General features: G+C 40.4%; 4 protein-coding genes across 4 annotated transcripts; all 4 read right to left on the bottom strand.

Annotated features, from left to right (window-relative positions):
* Positions 1 to 1,380: 1,380 nt before the first annotated feature.
* Positions 1,381 to 6,982, bottom strand: LOC306784013 (ras-related protein ORAB-1). The gene is made up of 6 exons (XM_079277821.1): positions 6,818 to 6,982; positions 4,965 to 5,037; positions 4,786 to 4,881; positions 4,593 to 4,688; positions 3,996 to 4,127; positions 1,381 to 2,793 (listed from the first exon to the last, which is right to left on the bottom strand). Exons 1-6 carry the CDS (start codon positions 6,829 to 6,831, stop codon positions 2,596 to 2,598), a joined length of 609 nt encoding a protein of 202 aa, XP_079133947.1. The 5' UTR covers positions 6,832 to 6,982; the 3' UTR covers positions 1,381 to 2,595.
* A 1,208-nt stretch (positions 6,983 to 8,190) lies between these two features.
* On the bottom strand, positions 8,191 to 10,948 carry LOC306785075 (E3 ubiquitin-protein ligase TRIM21-like; the record flags this gene model as incomplete). Its single annotated transcript, XM_079279299.1, has 2 exons — positions 10,831 to 10,948; positions 8,191 to 9,840 (listed from the first exon to the last, which is right to left on the bottom strand). Exon 2 carries the CDS (start codon positions 9,829 to 9,831, stop codon positions 8,191 to 8,193), a length of 1,641 nt encoding a protein of 546 aa, XP_079135425.1. The 5' UTR covers positions 9,832 to 9,840; positions 10,831 to 10,948.
* Positions 10,949 to 12,404: 1,456 nt separating this feature from the next.
* LOC306784407 (E3 ubiquitin-protein ligase TRIM21-like) lies at positions 12,405 to 18,875 on the bottom strand (the record flags this gene model as incomplete). Its single annotated transcript, XM_079278384.1, has 3 exons — positions 18,829 to 18,875; positions 17,063 to 18,576; positions 12,405 to 12,545 (listed from the first exon to the last, which is right to left on the bottom strand). The coding sequence occupies exons 2-3, from the start codon at positions 18,560 to 18,562 to the stop codon at positions 12,405 to 12,407; spliced, it is 1,641 nt and encodes a 546-aa protein (XP_079134510.1). The 5' UTR covers positions 18,563 to 18,576; positions 18,829 to 18,875.
* Positions 12,884 to 14,036, bottom strand: LOC306784526 (E3 ubiquitin/ISG15 ligase TRIM25-like; the record flags this gene model as incomplete). The annotated part of the gene is made up of 2 exons (XM_079278561.1): positions 12,884 to 12,925; positions 13,266 to 14,036. The coding sequence occupies 2 exons, from the start codon at positions 14,034 to 14,036 to the stop codon at positions 12,884 to 12,886; spliced, it is 813 nt and encodes a 270-aa protein (XP_079134687.1).
* Positions 18,876 to 19,301: the final 426 nt, after the last annotated feature.

Raw genomic sequence — 19,301 nt, 5'->3', positions numbered from 1 at the left:
TGAATATCGCATAAAGAAACTTTAAGTACATTTTGTTGCTAATACTTTTGTACCTTGAATGCACTTTTACTTGTAAGAGTATTTCTACACTGCAGTATCACCACTTTTTATGAATTCTTCTCTTCGCCTCTGCTTTTCCCAGAGCTTTCAACCATATCACACCTTCTTCTTCTGCAGTCGGATGAGCATCCACAGCTCCTGAGCTCGCGAGGCAACACCAACGACTGGACACACTCCACCCGCCTGCATGAATCATCGCTTTGTATGCAGACGCTGCCCTCAGCTGGTGTCGCGCGGTAACTGCACCAGAAGAGTTTCGTGTTGTGTGTTTAAGTACATGACGTCATGAAGTAAGAGCAGGAACCTGAAGGTGCATTCAAAGCCCTAAAGGACTTTCCAAGTCTATTTTCATACAAGACCCACTGTATGCTGTAAACATTCATTGTGTTATAGATTATACTGCTTTATGTAATTAAATACTTTTATTTCTATATTTTATCTTACATTCCATGCTATATTATACCGTTTTATTACATTATATTTGTTGTATTTCTATAATACAACAAATATAAGTATAATATTATTATGGAGTACGCTGTTGTACTAGATGGTATCAGAGCCAGTACTTCTCTATTAGGTTATTAGTTTACACCACAACAAAATGTTAAAATAACTTGTATTCGCTCACGAGTATGAATAAAAGATGTTAGACTTTTACTTGTCACACTAACGGGCTTATTGCTCTACCAAAGTTATCCAGCTAAATAAAACCTTTTTCAAGACAGATGAGAAAATTATTTGTATTTTGTGGCATCATTTTTTAAAATCAGTTAATAAACCGGCCTTTAACGCTTTATGAAATACTATTATCTTGAAAAACATACACGTACGATTAGACTAAACCAATGTGGGACCAATTATGATGTTGTGCTAATTAAATAGAACAGACTTGGCTGAGAGGACGTGGAGCTCCTTTCACATTGGATTATGTTTGCTGATTTTTCATTGTGCGGACTGTCCCTTTGTGTGGGTGGACATGTTTGCACCTTTGCATTTGTTCGTACGCGTTAATTATGTAGTATGGATTCTAATTTCCTCAACTTTTTTCTCGTCGTTTTAACGAGCAGAGAAAATGTTCTGTCAGTTCTTCTGACTGATTTAACAAATAATAGAAACTTTAAAACTGAAATGTGACTTTCTAACTTCAGGGTGAAGTTTAACTTTGAGAGCCTAAATGAATCGTTGCATATTTTCGTTGGAGAAAAACTGTCACGCTGCAGAACTCTAGGCCAAAGATCATCATTCCTCTCAGCTTACCGGACAACAAGTGTGAAGAAAGTGAGAAGGACAAAAAAATAACAACGCCATGAGGACCAGCAGTTACCAAAGATCTCCTTCATTGTTTAATAGTAGACACCGTGCCACAAAAATGTCATGTCCGCAGCCACAAATCACGTGCCGAGATTACTAATTCCATCTATGAATCATGTCATTCGCTTGCTTCTCTACACAATTTGCAAATCACTTCTTACATTTATGTATAAATATATACAGTTTATAGATTACTCTCGCGCTGGGATGGTGGTTTTTCGTTTCTCCTGTTGCGGTTGTGCTGTCGGTTGAGGAACATTAGCAGAGAAAACACGCGGCTGAACGTCACGTCTCCCAATGCAGCACATGCTTATTGTGTCGTGAAGACCCAGCAGAGCACACAGAGCCGAATATAGATATATACACACAGGAATGTTGACTGCTATCATACAATGTGGATTCTTTAAGCAAGAACTCACGACTGTGGGCATACGAGGGGAACACGCCGACAACACAAGAGCACCGAAGGCATAAATGTCATGTGAATCTCCTGCCACAAAGGCACTGGCACCACGTTTTTTTTAATTTTTTTTTTAAAGGGGCGACACTGTGAAGTTGGGAGCAGGCGACGTAACCGGTTTCCTGTCGAGCAGGACACCTCGCTCACATGCACCCGAGGGGAGCATGTGATCTGATCTGAACGTGCGTGATGCTGGTTTTAAGCATGTGCTTCATTTGAAGAGTTTACCGATTCGTACATGTGAGGAGATTCAGGGCCAAAGTCGCGCTGCTATCTACAGCCAAATAAAAGACAACTGTGTGTGGGGTGTGGGGGGGTTCCTCTGTTTTTTTTTAGAAAAGTGACTCATTTAGCAAACTCAAAAGGAAGAGCAGGGACAAACAAAAACAAAACAAAAAGAAGAAGAAAAGCTGAATACGTGTGTTTTCTTTCATTGGTTAACTTCACACACTGTTAAAATTGTATACATTTAGTTTTTTTTCCAGTACGAGTGTGTTTTGGTAAAGTAAGAACAGAAAAAAAAAATGAACCGCCCAGTGTGTTCGGTGGGTGAGGATGGGCTTACCGTCCTATTGCTGACTCTGAAGGGTGGGATGGGAATCTGGTGTAACTGCGCACACACTTACAAACCGGTCCACTCAAAGTCTTCCTCTTCCGTCTTTCCCTCCCTCCCTCTCTCTCTCTCTCTCCCTCCCTTTCCCTGTGGAGCATGGTAACATTGAGACTGGTCGTGGGCTCGGGGGGGCATGGCTGTTTTCAGGGTCTCAGCAACAGCCTCCGGACGAGGTGTTGACTGGCTTGCTCTGGATCTTCACGTTGGACTTCTCCGAGGATCCGGCCGTGGCCCCGGGGCCCATCCTCTTCTTGATCTCGGCCGCCATGGTCATGAAGGCTTGCTCTACGTTGGTGGCGCTCTTGGCGCTCGTCTCCAAGAAGGGGATGCCCAAGTTGTCGGCAAATTCCTGGTGAGCGAATAAAGGAGGATTTAAGTAAATTTAATTCAATGACAACAAACTACCAGCTGAGGAAGGTCATGTGACAAGACTGAAAGCTCCGTATTCATCTGCAACGTCCTCTGTAGCTCCGTATCGTCACATTCTAAGCCCGCCCACTTTGTAGCCGTCCAATAAGATGTGAAGGATTTGATTGAAATCCCTCTCGCTGAAATATTAAATTTCGCTGAGGAATAAATACGTCACACTAAAGTTAAAGACGCTTAATGGCAGGTAATATTCTGACCCAAGACAATCTTGTCCACTTAAAAAAAAAAGGTCCACTTGCTTTCTTTTCCCCAGAGCTTTCAACCGAATCTCAGTCTTCTTTAGCCGTCATGGGAGGCAAACACGGCTGTGTGAGATACAGTTGAAAGCTCCAGCAACGGATTCAAAGTGGACCTCGAGTTAAAGGAATAGTTTTCAGGATGTCTGGAGCATCATTGTCACACACACTGGACCTGCACCAGTCTGATAATAAAGCACTGACCAAGCGGTGTGTGCAGCCATGTTTTGAACACACTGAGCATATAAACTATTCGTCACTCTTGAAATATATTGTAACCAACACAGGGCTGGACGATATGGCCACAGATATACGATCGCAATACAGGTCATTTCATATCTCGATAACTTTATATATTTCCACAGGTATTTTGTTTATTTATAAAGTTATAAATCAGTCCTATAAGAGGAGCAGGCAGACGGAGCCTTTAAGATTTGCTTAGGACCTGGTGTATGTTTAAATGTCTTATTAGGAAATGTTAGTTGAAATGGTTCACCTTTAACCTCAGCTTGGAGTGGGTGGGATCAGTACACACGCACCGAAATGACTTTGCAATGAGCAAGTCAACGCTTGTATAAATATAAATGTAGAACCTAAATATGGCTCCTATCATACGAGGTGGCTCGGCCATCAACTTCTAAACAGACCACCCAGCTGTCTGACCAGCAGTTGGACGCTCAGTCACTTACAAGCTGATGTTTTCCAAAAAAAAACCTCTACTCATCAGAATTCCAAGGCTATGAGCGTGAGACCACAGTGGCAGGACAGAACAGACGGCTGACAGTCAGCAAATTATTATCTCATTAGAAACTGTTACACCGACAGTTTAACCCATTTTTTAAATAAAAGGTCCTCACAGACGTGAGTTCACACGCCGTCCGCTCACCTTAGCTGTGGTGTAATCGACAACCTTCTTCGTTGTGAGGTCACACTTGTTGCCTACTAGCAGCTTGTTGACGTTCTCGCTGGCGTAGCGGTCGATCTCCTGTAGCCACTGTTTGACATTATTGAAGGACTCCTGCGGAAGGTAGAAAAATAAGAACTTGATCCACACGACGCCAGCTGACACTGAGAAAAGAAATGTCAGTGCAGAAAAGGCAAAGATATGTTTTACGGTCATTTAGACTCAATGTCTTCATTCCAACGTTTGTCCACAAGAGAAAAAAAGTTTACTTTTACACGATTAACGATCAAATTTAAGTAACTGTGTATAGCTTTATACATTTATACATTTATAAATATATAATATATAAATATATAATTTATACATTATATATCTACGAGTAGTTCTTATGTTTTTATTTCCTTTGTCTCTTTATCTGGTTTGCTTCGTGTGCCGCTTCGACACGTAATTGTCCATAAAGTGTTATCTTATTAAATACTCATTAGAATTCCTCTGGGACTGGATGATGACTGGGCGTTGTAGTGTTTTTTTTCAAGGACACATTAAAGCAAACGCTATTCGTCCTGGAGAAGCACTGACCTGATCCGTCACGTCGTAAACCACTATAATGCCGTGAGCTCCTCTGTAGTAACTGGACGTGATGGTGCGGAACCGTTCCTGGCCGGCCGTGTCCCACTGAGAAAGCAAAGCGGAGCTCGTCAGTCCAAACATTCTCCAAAGTTTATCACCGACTTATCTATTTACTGCTCCATTACGCGACGTTCCTCCTTACAATCTGAAGTTTTATGGTCTTTCCGTCCAGCTCGATGGTCCTGATCTTGAAGTCCACACCGATGGTACTAATGTAGCTCTCTGTGTACGTGTCATCCTAGGATAAAACACAAACGTCAGCCATCACAGCGCTGACAAGGACAGACGTAAAAGCCTGTTGTGTAACAGTGGACGACTTACTGCAAACCGGAGAAGGAGACAAGACTTTCCGACACCAGAATCACCGATCAGGAGCAGCTTGAATAAATAGTCACTGTGACAGAGGAGGAAAATGAACATTACAAAAGTAATTATGAATAACAGTCAAAACACCTGCCAGGTACAAAATCACACAATAGTAGGCTTGTTAGACTAAATGCCTTTGTGCTTCATCAGTCAATTAACTTATTAACTTCGTCATTGAATGTTTGGTCAGATTCTGACACATATTGTTTTCTCATCTGATATTTGTACAGTTAATTATTGGATTGATGTTCTTGAGTAGTTTGTATTATTTTGTTAAATGTTAAAAAATGTGTAGAAAATGTGTTCATGCTCAGCTATGTGAATTATTTATTTATTTATATATATATATATATATATATATATATATATATATATATATATATATATATATATATATATATATATATACACACACTGTTATGTCTTTTAGTACTATGATTAAGGTGTCATAGCCACATTAAACAATTATAATTCATTTGTAAATTGACAGAAGATAAATCATCAACAATAGTGTTAACGGTTTATCGTTTAGGTTTCTCAGATTCAGCGTAATTGTAAAAGGTGAACTGCATATATTTGGGGTTTGGACTGTTGGTTGGTCAAACCAATCCTGAATTTTTTCAGAGTAAACAACTAATCCATAATCGAAACAAACATTGGATTTATTCATATTATAAGTATTCGTAAGCTGCAGAACTTTAGCAGTGGTGGAACTGAACGAAGTATAGTCACTCAAGTACTGTACTTAAGTAGGATTTTGGTGTACTTTTACTCTACTGGAGTATTTCCCTTTCATGCTGCTTTATATTTCCAATCCACTACATCTGAGAGGTAAACATTGTCCTCTTCACTGCACTACATTTACTTAACAACTTAAGTTGCTTTGTAGATTTAGATCATTAACAAAAATAAACACATAGGCAAGTTATATACTATAGGTTAAACTACCCAGCAGTATATAAAGTGATTGGAATAGTGTGCACCTTTAGCTGCACGTTAAAGTGATGAACACATGAATGCAGTGATGATAATAGTATCATGTGAACGTGTAGTGGGCCACTCTGCAAAATGAGTACTTTTACTTTCGGTACTTAGACGACACACCAGGCAGGACTTCAGGGCCTTCAGTTTGGTTCCAGAGTACATTTTGATGCCAATACTTAGACGATGTTTTTGAAATGCAGGACCTTTTGTTTGTAAACAGTAAACGACTGATCCAATGAATCCATATGTATGACGTCATCTAACTTAACTCCACATCATCATCATCATCAGGGGAGCAAATTCAGCCACTTCCTGTTTTCGGGTGAATCACTTTACAATGAAATTAAACGATAAACCTAAAACCAGATGAGTTGAGATTCATCGATTGGCTTCGTGATTACCGAACTATCAAACTGTCACTATGTGTCTTAAGTGTCAAACACAAAATCCTCCAGTGTCCGGTATACGTAGCTACTCCCGTTAGCTGACCTACTAGCTACTAAATGCTACTTCCATCTAAAGTTACCACAACTGGGCTTACACAACATTGTTGACGTGCTACACGAATACTTAGTTGATTTATTCGGCGTTATATTGACCAGACAGTTGCTGACAAACGTTGAGTTGATAAATATCAACGCTGTCATTCGATAGTGCGTACACGGTAACACAGCAGTTAGCTTAGCACTGAAAGACAAAGCAGCTGACGTTCATTTTGTACGGTGTGCTAACGTTAGCTTCTCCGGCTAAGCTAACGTTAGCTTAGCTTCTCCGGCTAAGCTGACAGCTCAACCGGACCTGTCATAATCGAAATTTGTACTTACTATTCGGGATTCATCGTTGGACTACAGATTATAAACTGATGTTACTGTGAATACAGCTGGTACGTCGTCGTAGATTAACCTTAAAGCTGGCCGTGTGTAGTGAAGAAAAGACGCCGTTTTTTCCCGTTAAGAACTGGCTAAACTGGTTGTCGCAGCCAGAACAGCATAATCGAATCAAATATGGCTGTCAGCAATACCGAACCCGGAAATACCAGAGGATATGAATCATGGGTAGTGTAGTCTTGTGGCAATGGGCGTTTACCATCGATGTATGCGAGTCCTGCATTCAAAATGATGACGCCTACAATTCGGTGAAAATCATGATTCTATCAGGATTTATTTCATACAATTACAACTAATAATTATTGTAATTCTGGCACACTCTGCAGATTGTTTCCCCCTTAAATCAAGTTAGTTTGTTTGTGAAAATAGTTTGAAATCACATCAAAATTACCCAGAGCCCAAAGTGACAGCTTCACAATGTTTGTTTTGTCCGACCAACAGGCCGAAACCTCGACATTATTACTGAAACATTACAATTATTACCATTATTAAAAGAAAAAGCAGCAAATCTTCACATTTGAGAATCTGGAAACAATGAAAGGTTTTTGCATTAAAAAATATCTTCAGTTATTATCAATCCAATCAATTTACAAAGTAACTGGTAACTCAAGCTGGGAGATAAAAGGAGTGTAGAGTACAATATTTCCATCTGAAATGTGGAGTAGAAGTATAGGGCTGTCAAGTGATAGCAGCCATATAACATTTGATGAAATCTTTGACACTGAAACAGACAGGTAATGTGCAGCAAATCCCAAACTAGGAGCTCAAAGAGGCCAAGAAGGTTGATAGAGCTGCAGAGATGGTGATGTGTCTCACTATCATTTCAATATTATGAGCGAAGCCTATAGACATATTTATAAGTGGAGATTTTACATAAATACATTTTGGGCTTTGTAATGAGTTTGACATAATTAATTCAAGTGCATAAAAAACAACTCAAGATTTTTCCATTTGCTTTTATTTATTTCTAAAAAAGATATAGTACAATAAAGAAAAATAAATTGGATTTTAAATGCACACTGATCAGACAATTGAAGGTACTGTATGTGTAGATTTGCAACCTCAAGAACTTTAATGGATTATTGCTTCTGTGGAAATTCATTCCATGATTTTTTGGCACTCTTGCTAAATCTCTTGCTATAATCAGCATGGAGAAATGTATGTCTTGCAGCAGTGAGTAACACATTGGAGAAAAACAAAAAGCAATGAGCAAATCAATCAGATAAAAAGACATTATACACTGAGAATTACAGATGATTATGTTCTCTTACTGAACATTGATCGTTTTCATGCATAATCAAATAATTTGTCTACTTAGTGCCATTGATAGGAGAGATGATCAGAGGGGTGGAGTTTTTACCACCATCATTAGGACAAGGACCAAAGTACGGGTGGAGTTTCTCAGTGAAGGAGCAGCCAGTAAAGCAATACATCAGAGCTGCAGCATCTACGTCATAGAAAGAAACTAGACCCTCGTTATAATCCACAAACACCCCCACCTTCTGAGGCCTCCATTGCAGACGGAGATAGACATCAGGGCCAGCAAAAGCTTTGTACTCATTTTCATTTCTCAAACATATCGTCCAATAACCCTCCTGAGGACTCGGCTGGATGTTCTCTTTCCTGTTGATCGACTCTCTGGCCACTCCTAAAGTCCATTTAGTCTTCCCTTTAACTTGAACCTCATAGTAAAGTCTTTCTGAAGATATACTCTGCTTTCCAAAGACACACATACAGTTAGAAAATCTCTCTGGGTTCTCTGGGAGATTCTTCTTTTCATCACAATGATTCACTTGTTTCCCATCATCAGAAAGACTGAGTTCAGGATGAGCTGTGTCAGGATCAAGAGTCACATTTCTGGCGTATTGTTGGATCCACTTCAGCTCAGCTGTAACACACTTGGTAATCCTTGCACTGAGTGTCTCCTCCAGCTGAGACACAGCTCTCACCACCGTCCCTCTGCATGACGCTGCATGGATGCTGACTTCTGTCCAGTCTTTGGTGGGTGGAGCAACTTTCAGGGATGGGAAGCTTTGGAGGAGATGGAGGTGGTCTTCAGAGAGTGAGAGCTGCTCCACCTCCATGCTTCTCTTCTTCAGCTCAGAGATTTCCTGTTCCAGCTCTTTGATAAAGTATTCCGCCTGTTTCTCTGTCGTTCTCTGCTTCTCTTCAATTGTCTCAATGACCTCGTTCATGCCTCTCTCGACAGACTCCATCAGGATTGTGAAGATTTGAACACCTTCTGCGATCTCTGTGTCTGCGTTTTCCTTGCTGAGGTTGAGTAACCGTTTGATCTTCTGTATCCTTACTTGTCTCTCCTGGATCATCTGCTGAATTTCATCACCTGTCCTCTCCACCTCGGCCTTCTTTTCGTCATATTCGTCTCTCAGAGGAACAACATCGTGCGTCTTGTGGTCGAAAACAGTGCAGAGCATGCAGACACACATCTGGTCGGTCTTACAGAACAGCTCCAGAGGTTTATCGTGCTTCGTACACATCCTGTCTTCCAGGTTCTCCACAGGGTCGATCAACTGATGTCTTTTCAGGCCTGACATTGTCAGATGAGGCTCCAGGTGAGTCTCACAGTAGGAGACCAGACACACCAGGCAGGACTTCAGGGCCTTCAGTTTGGTTCCAGTGCAGACGTCACAGGGAACTTCTCCTGGTTTGGACTCTTGTTGCTCTGAGCTGCTGGTTTTCTGTTGAGCTTCCTCTCTGAACCGAGCAACCATCTCAGAGATGAAGGTGTTGATGAGAAGTTCAGGTTTTGTGGTAAACATCTCTTTACACATGGGACACTTCCATGGGACACTAACATTCCAGTGTTCAGTGATGCACTTTTTGCAGAAGTTGTGTCCACATGATGTGGTGACTGGATCAGTGAAGACATCCAGACAGATGGAGCACAGGAACTGATCTTCAGATAGTAGACAACTGGCTGCAGCAGCCATGTCTTCACACTGGGAACACAAGTGAAAGTGGGGAAAAAGAAATAAGTTGAATTTGCAAGAAAAGATGAACATCCACAAGGACGGAAAACAGCGAGCACAAATTAAACATTTATTCAAAAACAAACGAAGACTGAGCCAGGCTAACTACCAAAAGAGGTGGAACCAAGTCCCTGTTTTAAAATGTAGCAGAAGACAGGCAAGTCCCAAGCTTAACATTTGGGATTCAAGTCTTTATAAAGGCTGTAATGTTGTTTACTACAGTTAATGCTGTTGCAAAAAGTAAACACCAACAATATCAAAATGACTTGTATATTGGTACAGTGTATTCACACCATATTGTCCTGAAAACATTTATGAAAAGAGGTGCTCTTCTGAATTCAAGTCCTAGACATTTAAATGTTATTATTCATTCACAACAGCAGGTGGCACTTGTGCATAAAAGGTTTGACTGGATTAAGTACAATCAGTTTACAACTCCAGCGACAAAGAGAGATGTGCAGTAGTTGTTCTGGCGTCGGAAAACAACAACTCCAACAAGATGAAAAAAGCTATATTGTCACCGCAAACTGTTTTATTTCTTTTTACTTAACTGCATCTAGGGAAGTGTTCAGGAACACAGCCACTGGTGCATCTGAATGACGTATTAAATGATATTTTTCAGTAACAAGATCTTAAGAAAACAACATCAGTTGAACCATTTACTTCATATGTCGAAGGCAACGTTAGAGTTAATGCTGGTTGATGAAAAAGGGGAAGGACGATCACACCCAAGGTTTCTCTCAGCTGCTTGCCAGAAGACATAACAACATTAAAAAGTGAAGAAAGTTGCCAACATTGATGGGCTCCCAATCCATTGCTTAAAACTAATAATAGATACTTATTTGGTGTTTCCCATACTTTACGAAATGAAAGGACACATTCAAAATATATTGGGAGCTCATATGTGTGGCACAGATTTTTTTTCCCACTTTAACAGTAAATATTATCAGTTGTACTCACCAGTGATTGTCAGAGACCCTGCAATGTTGAAAGGCCTGAGGTACTCTTGAAGTTTTCTTCAGAGAGAAACAAAGAGACTCATCTCGACTTCAGCTCTACTTCGCTCTGACAAACTTTCAGATTCATTTGAGGCGAAAGTAAACACTTGCTGGTAGACTTTCCTGTCAGGCAGGATAATGATCCCGCCTCTTCTGGTGGGGGAGGCACATCTTAAACACTTCCAATCACTCCCAATATTTATCAATTTATTGATCAGAACAATGTTTATTTTATAAACAATAACAAATGATGTTCATTGCTTTTGCAACATTTGGAACATTTCAGTTGGTTTGGTTCTTATTTCTTCCCAAACAGGAACTTTTTTACAACCTTTTTATTTCGCCTTGTGGGAGGCAAAAAAAACTGTCCTTGTTTAGGCAAAGATGGACTTTACATTTCCCACAGTAGACATGGGAGAAGTGATTGGCTGTGCATTGCTTGCATCTCTGTCTGGTTTCCCATGTTGGGAAGTGATCAATGCCATCCTTTCTCACATCAGGAGGCACACTAGAGTTTGGCCTTTTGCGTGGGGGTGCTGCGTCCGGTTCTGTGGAAGAGTAGATTTCAACCAAAGTCATGAAAACTCAATAATATGGTACAATGTTTTTTATTATAGATATAAATGGTTACAAATCTTGATAAAAAATAAATACAAACTCAGCTTTGGGGCTTTTCTTATTCCTTACACATTGTATATAAATAATATATAAACAATGACCTAACCCAAAGAAGCAACCTTTATGGATATCAAAGAAAATTAAGTACATATAACAACAAATTCTAAAGCACCCCATCCCTCTATGATATCCACTTTAGTTTAACTGCACAGTATTAAGGCTCCTTTGTAATCTAATTGATAATCCAAAGCTTCAAATACCGATCTAAGACAAAAGTTTTATGGTGAAATTCAATAATCAAACTTAAACAAATACTTGCTCCATTTGAAAAGTTTAGGTTAGCTGGTTGATTAAGAAATTAGAAAAAGAAGATGCAATCTAAAAGATTTTTCATGAATTCCCCCTAAATAGTTTTTACACGAGAAAAAAAACAATTTTTACCCTGAACAATAATTACACATACACAGTAAATACTTTTTTAGGTTTGACGCCACAACATGCTTAATATTCCTAACAATAGTGGGCCCAGCAGGGTTGGAGAGCTAATTAATCATATTGGACTCAACATGTTGCACTAGTTTGCAGTCAGGTCATACATAATAATAGATATATGAGACACATCAGTATCCAACATAAACCCCAAACTCGAGAGCAGTTACACGATATAAGCTTGTTCTTAGGTCATTTTACACTCTGACGCCTGTAGAATTATCCTGTTATGAAAATAAAAACTCATTATGAGAATTTCTCCTCTGGCGACCATCAAAATCTTGCAAGTTTGCTCGAATCCAAGTGGAATTTTCAGTAACTATTGTTAAAGTCAGAGTTTATTTACAAATCTTTTTTTGATTTTGTCAAATTGAATCTGAAGTAATCAAATTCCTGAATTGAGTCAGACTGGAGTCTGAAATGATTCGTCTACTCAGTGTGAATGACAGGAGAGATGATCAGTGGGGCAGAGTTTTTATCATCATCATTCAGACCCGGATTGAAGTATGGGTAGAGTTTCTCTTTGAAGGAGCAGCCAGTGAAGGAGTAGATAAGAGCTGCAGCATCTACGTCATAGAAGGAGACCAGACCCTCCTCATAATCCACAAACACCCCCACTGTCTTGGGTTTCAATTTAAAAAAGAGAGAGACTGGAGGGTCATTCAAAGCTTTGTACTTGGTTCTTTTCCTCAACCATATAGCCCAGTAGCCATCCTCAGGACTCAGTGGGATGTCTTCCTTCCTGTTGATCGACTCTCTGGTCACTCCTAAATCCCATGCAGTCTTTCCTTTAACCTGAACCTCAAAGTAGAATCTGCCTGCAGAGAAGCTCTGCTTTCCTAAAACACAGGGATTGAGAGAAAATCTCTCTGGGTTGTCTGGGAGATTTTTCTTTGCTTTACCAGGATTCACTTGTTTTTCATCAGCAGACAGGATGAGTACAGGATGAGCTGTTTCAGGATCAAGAGTCACATCCACTGCAAACTTCTGGACCCATTTTAGCTCTGCTTCAAGCAGCCTCTCCATCACTTCACTGAAGGTCTCTTTCAGCTGAGCCACAGCTCTCGCTACGGTCCCATCATATGATCGTGGACAGACTCCGACTTTTGTCCAGTCCTTGGTGGAATGAATTGCTTTCACGGATGGGAAGCTTTGGAGGAGATGGAGGTGGTCTTCAGAGACTGGGAGCTGCTTCACCTCCATGTTTTTCTTCTTCAGCTCAGAGATTTCCTGTTCCAGCTCTTTGATAAAGTTGTCAGCCTGTTTCTGTGTCGTTATCTGCTTCTTTACAATCGTCTCAGTGAGCTCATAGAGGCCTCTCTCAACAGACTCCACCAGAGTTGTGAAAACCCGAAGGCCTTCTGCTTTCTCTATGTCTGCGTTCTTCTTGCTGATGATGGCCAACTGTTTGATCTTCTTAATCTTTAACTGTCTCTCCTGGATCATCTGCTGAATCTCAGCCTCCAGATCGACCTTCCGTTCTTCATATTCGTCTTTCAGAGGAACAAACTCATGTGTATTATGGTCTGAACAGATGCAGAGCGTGCAGACAAATGTCTGGTCGGTCTTACAGAACAGCTCCAGAGGTTTATCGTGCTTCGTACACATCCTGTCTTCCAGGTTCTCCACAGGGTCGATCAGCTGATGTCTTTTCAGGCCTGACATTGTCAGATGAGGCTCCAGGTGAGTCTCACAGTAGGAGACCAGACACACCAGGCAGGACTTCAGGGCCTTCAGTTTGGTTCCAGTGCAGACGTCACAGGGAACTTCTCCTGGTTTGGACTCTTGTTGCTCTGAGCTGCTGGTTTTCTGTTGAGCTGACTGTCTGAACTGAGCAGCCATCTCAGAGATGAAAGTGTTGACGTGCAGCTCAGGTCTTCTCTTGAAAACCTTTTTACACATTGGACACATGTATTGGCGTGTATTGATATTCCAGTTTTCAGTGATGCAACTTTTGCAGAAGTTGTGTCCACATGATGTGCTGACTGGATCAGTGAACACATCCAGACAGATGGAGCACAGGAACTGATCTTCAGATAGCAGATAATTGACTGCTGCCATGCTGCAGTCAACATGCTGTACACTGGGAGCACAAATTAAAGTGAGAAAAATATGAACACATTTATATTAATATATATATAAACAAATACAAACATTTTTGAGGAAGGTGATTCATTTCTCAAACAAACAAGCGTTATACAAGCTTCTAGATGAGCTCAGTCCTTAATTGAGGATCAAAGGCTGCTCAAGTGTTTGTATGAAAAGAGAACAACATATACAGCTGAAGATTTTGTTAATGCTGCTGATTGAAATGTAAATATAATTTGTACTCACCAGAGTTCGGCAGATTCTTTACTGTGCTGTTGAAATGGACTTGTTGGTCTCCGTTTACTTTGTCTTATCTCAAATCTGCTGTCGCTCTGACAAACTTTCAATTTCTCTTTGAGTTATGTGACGTTGTAACAGGTATAACCACATGCCAGTCTAGTCACCTCGTCGAAACCTTAAAGTGGAATTACCCTTCTGAGGCCAATCAGAGCTCTGTGGATGGGATTAAGAATGTAAAACCTCTTTCTGTCAGAGCCAGAAAAGTACCTACTTTCCCGATAGGCAGTGAACTAAATCAAATGGACTTTACACATGACTCTGGTGATGCAACTTCTTTGAACAGTTGCAGAGAAGTTCTTGATTTACGTCGCACATGTGATTCATTCAGCTTGGCATCAAGGCAAGGTAATAAGGGCCTCTTTAAGGCACCTCCAGGTGTACAGGTGTACTTCTACTGCTATCTGACTCCCTTCAGGGCCCTGACATTCCTGATATAACCCATGCAGCACTTTCAACTTCTCTCCCCAGGCTGGGAGAAGCACAGGACAGTTACGTCCGGCTGACAATGTCAAACAGGGAAGCCAGAAAAACATTGTTTTTGTCCTTAGTCAAATCAGATTGTATACATAGTCATGAAAACTGAATAAGTCTGATTTTTTATGGAGATCTTTTTTATTCGATTTATAAAACTTACAGGTCAAGCTAAAAATAACACAGTCAGATGTTTGTCTTTCCTTGATTGTTTCTTTTGTAGAAGTATAAAGTATACATCTTGTTACATCACGTAAAAACAAAATACTAAAATAAAATTGTATCAAATATGAACAACAAGAAATCCGCCTTTTTCTAGATTTTCTCTCAAATCATGACATTGAATAAAAATGGTTAAAATAGGTTTTTAGATGTTTTAGACATGCCTCACTGAGAACAGTGCAGACCAAACACTCTTCCCTTTGTACAATTGATGAGACTTGATGTGAATAAGCACTGATGAAATCATGTTCGTCTCACTATGATAGATGATGCAGAAATCAGAAATTGTATGTCATTCCACAAGATTCCCAAGATGACGTACAACATGTTTTTGCAACATTGGACACACTGGTGTATCTGATAGGACTGGAGAGATTAGTGTATGAATATTTGGAAACTGTCAACTGTTAACTGTCGAAGCGGTCAACTTTTGAGATGCATCCCATAACAACATTAAGGGTCTTCAGTCATATAGCAGCTCTGTGAGGCTGTACTACATGATGATCTCTGCTAAATGCTAACATCAGCATGCTAACAGACAGTGATAATGCTATTTTATTTACATATATTTTGGTCGGATATGAAGTTGACCTTGTTCCCCTTGTTGATGTAGCATGTTAGCAAACATTAGCTTTTCCCTAAACACAATTTCCAGCGGAGGCTTATGGGAATTTCGATTTAGTCTCAAAGGTATTTGGTCATAAACCAAAGCATTGGACAAATTCAAAGGTTGACCGGATGATGGCGCAAGATGACATTTCAGTAGATCAAAGTTGTTATAATTCATCCTCTGGGGACCATAAATGTGTTCACCATTATCATGAAACCATCCAACAGATATTTCACTCAATAACTAAGAATTCAATCTCATGGTGGCGCTTCGGTAAAAGTCAGATGATCACTAAAGTCAGCAGGATACATCATCAGGGGACCATGAATGTCTTCACCACAATGTATCAGGAATGAAGCACATCACTCAAAATCTGCTAAAATAAAAATAGAAATATAATGCATACAACCAATGAATCTGTAGATTTTGTCCAGAGTTAGGATCGGACGACCCAGATGAAGGCAACAAGCCGAAATGCGTTGGTCAAGACAATAAAGTGGTTCTGTATGCAACAAATGTCGCTGGAGTTTTGACCTCGATAGGATCAAGTCAGTTTGGTGCAGGTATCAAGTCTCGACTTTCCAGTTGGCGATCCTAAATTTTGTGTTTCAACTCCTAAACAGCAACTGAGTAATTCTTAATAGTGTGTTAAAATACTGTAAATGATAAATTGTAAAACTGTCAATGATAATATGTGGTCATAATAATTGTTATATACAGTACAGCAGTAGATACCAATTTAGCACAGAATAAAAAAAACAGTGTCAAGGTTCAAACAGGTTGATCATAGAAACTCTATGAGGAAAACACTCAACATTACTATTGGAGCATGAAGTACAGAGCGGGAGCTGGTTTACACGAAGTAATACTCATGATTAGCCATACAGAACATACATATATGAACAGTATTATCCATCTGTTCATAACCACAGTTAGATGTTTTAGATGTTCCTCATTGTTGACACGAATATAACTGTAAGCTGTATTCCCTTTAGGTTTCATTTAGGTGAGAGATTCATAAATGATAATCACAAATCATGCTGTGAATGACGTGAATGTCTTCTCTCTTGTGTTCTTGGCTAAGAATCTTCCTCTTGTTGGGAAGGGGAAGTTCATCAACATATTTCCAAGTAAAGTCACGTCACAAATGAAAATGAAATCATCAAACTCATGACTTGAGTCCAGTGACAATAGTCCACACCTTTGTTTGTTACCTTGTATAATCCAGAATCGTTTTAGAGACAATAAAGTGATCCGTTTACTTGTGATTGACACAAGAGATGATTATAGGGGTGGAGTTTTTATCATCATCGTTCAGTCCAGGATTGAAGTATGGGAGGAGTTTCCCATTGAAGGAGCAGCCAGTGAAGGAGTAGATAAGAGCTGCAGCATCTACGTCATAGAAGGAGACCAGACCCTCCTCATAATCCACAAACACCCCCACCTTCTGAGGCTGAGACTTCAGAGAGAGAGGGACATCAATTTCATCAAGAGCTCTGTGCTCATTTCCATTCCTCAACCATATGGTCCAGTAACCATCCTCAGGGCTCAGTATGATGAGTCCCTTCCTGTTGATCGACTCTCTGGCCACTCCTAAATCCCACTCAGACTTTCCTTTGACCTGAATCTCATAGTAAGATCTCCCTGACGAGAAACTCTGCTTTCCTAAGACACAAAGACGAGTGCAAAATCTCTCTGGGTTGTTTGGGAGATTCTTCTTCACGTCACCATGTTTCACTTGTTTTTCATCATCAGACAAGATGAGTTCAGGATGAGCTGTATCAGGATCAAGAGTCAAGTCCACTGCAAACTTCTGGACCCTCTTCAGCTCAGCTTTAACCAGCGTCTTCATCTCTTTACCGATTGTCTCCTCCAGCTGAGCGACAGCTTTCACCACAGTCCCCTCATGTGTTGATGGATGGATGCTGACCTTTGTCCAATCCTTGGTGGGTGGAACATCGTACAAGGACTGGATGCTTTGGAGGAGGTGGAGGTGGTCTTCAGAACGTGAGAGCTGATCTACCTCAGCACTTCTCTCAGTCAGCGCAAAGATTTCCTGTTCCAGCTCTTTGATAAAGTCTTCCGCCTGTTTCTCTGTCGTTCTCTGCTTCTCTTCAATTGTCTCAATGAGCTCGTTCATGCCTCTCTCGGCAGACTCCATCAGGATTGTGAAGACCCGAACACCTTCTGCTATCTCTCTCTCTGCGTTTTTGTTGCTGAAGTTGACTGACTGTTTGATCTTTGGAATCATTAGTTGTCTCTTCTGGATCATCTGCTGAATTGTAACCCCTGTCTTCTCCAGCTTGACCTTCCTTTCTTCAAATTCTTCTTTCAGAGGAACAACATCGTGCGTCTTATGATCTAGAACAGGACAAAGCGTGCAGACAAATGTCTGGTCGGTCTTACAGAACAGCTCCAGAGGTTTATCGTGCTTCGTACACATCCTGTCTTCCAGGTTCTCCACAGGGTCGATCAGCTGATGTCTTTTCAGGCCTGACATTGTCAGATGAGGCTCCAGGTGAGTCTCACAGTAGGAGGCCAGACACACCAGGCAGGACTTCAGGGCCTTCAGTTGGGTTCCAGTGCAGACGTCACAGGGAACTTCTCCTGGTTTGGACTCTTGTTGCTCTGAGCTGCTGGTTTTCTGTTGAGCTGACTGTCTGAACTGAGCAACCATCTCAGAGATGAAGGTGTTGACGTGCAGCTCAGGTCTTGAGATCAAAACCTTTTTACACATTGGACACTTGTATTGGCGTGTATTGATATTCCAGTTTTCAGTGATGCAACTTTTGCAGAAGTTGTGTCCACATGATGTGCTGACTGGATCAGTGAACACATCCAGACAGATGGAGCACAGGAACTGATCTTCAGATAGCAGATAATTGACTGCTGCCATGCTGTATCCACACACTGGGAGCACAAATTAAAGTGAGAAAAAATATGAACACATTTATATTAATATATATAGAAACAAATACAAACATTTTTGAGGAAGGTGATTCATTTCTCAAACAAACAAGCGTTATACAAGCTTATAGATGAGCTCAGTCCTTAATTGAGGATCAAAGGCTGCTCAAGTGTTTGTATGAAAAGAGAACAACATATACAGCTGAAGATTTTGTTAATGCTGCTGATTGAAATGTAAATATAATTTGTACTCACCAGAGTTCGGCAGATTCTTTACTGTGCTGTTGAAATGGACTTGTTGGTCTCCGTTTACTTTGTCTCATCTCAAATCTGCTGTCGCTCTGACAAACTTTCAATTTCTCTTTGAGTTATGTTGTAACAGGTATAACCACATGCCAGTCTAGTCACCTCGTCGAAACCTTAAAGTGGAATTACCCTTCTGAGGCCAGTCAGAGCTCTGTGGATGGGATTAAGAATGTAAAACCTCTTTCTGTCAGAGCCAGAAAAGTACCTACTTTCCCGATAGGCAGTGAACTAAATCAAATGAAAATGTCTTTAGTTGTCAGCGAGCATGTTAACTGCTGCTATCAACCGCTATAATAGTTTCACCGTCGAATGAAATTGTTGTTTACAGTACAGACAACTTTCTACAGACTGGTAAAGTCAACCCAAAATAAAATAACTCACCTCCCAAACATGTTACTTTACACATGACTCTGGTGATGCAA

This window comes from Melanostigma gelatinosum (assembly GCF_949748355.1).
Source record: "Melanostigma gelatinosum genome assembly, chromosome: 11".
Classification (NCBI taxonomy): Eukaryota; Metazoa; Chordata; class Actinopteri; order Perciformes; family Zoarcidae; genus Melanostigma; species Melanostigma gelatinosum.
This window is presented reverse-complemented; position numbering and strand designations above follow the sequence as displayed.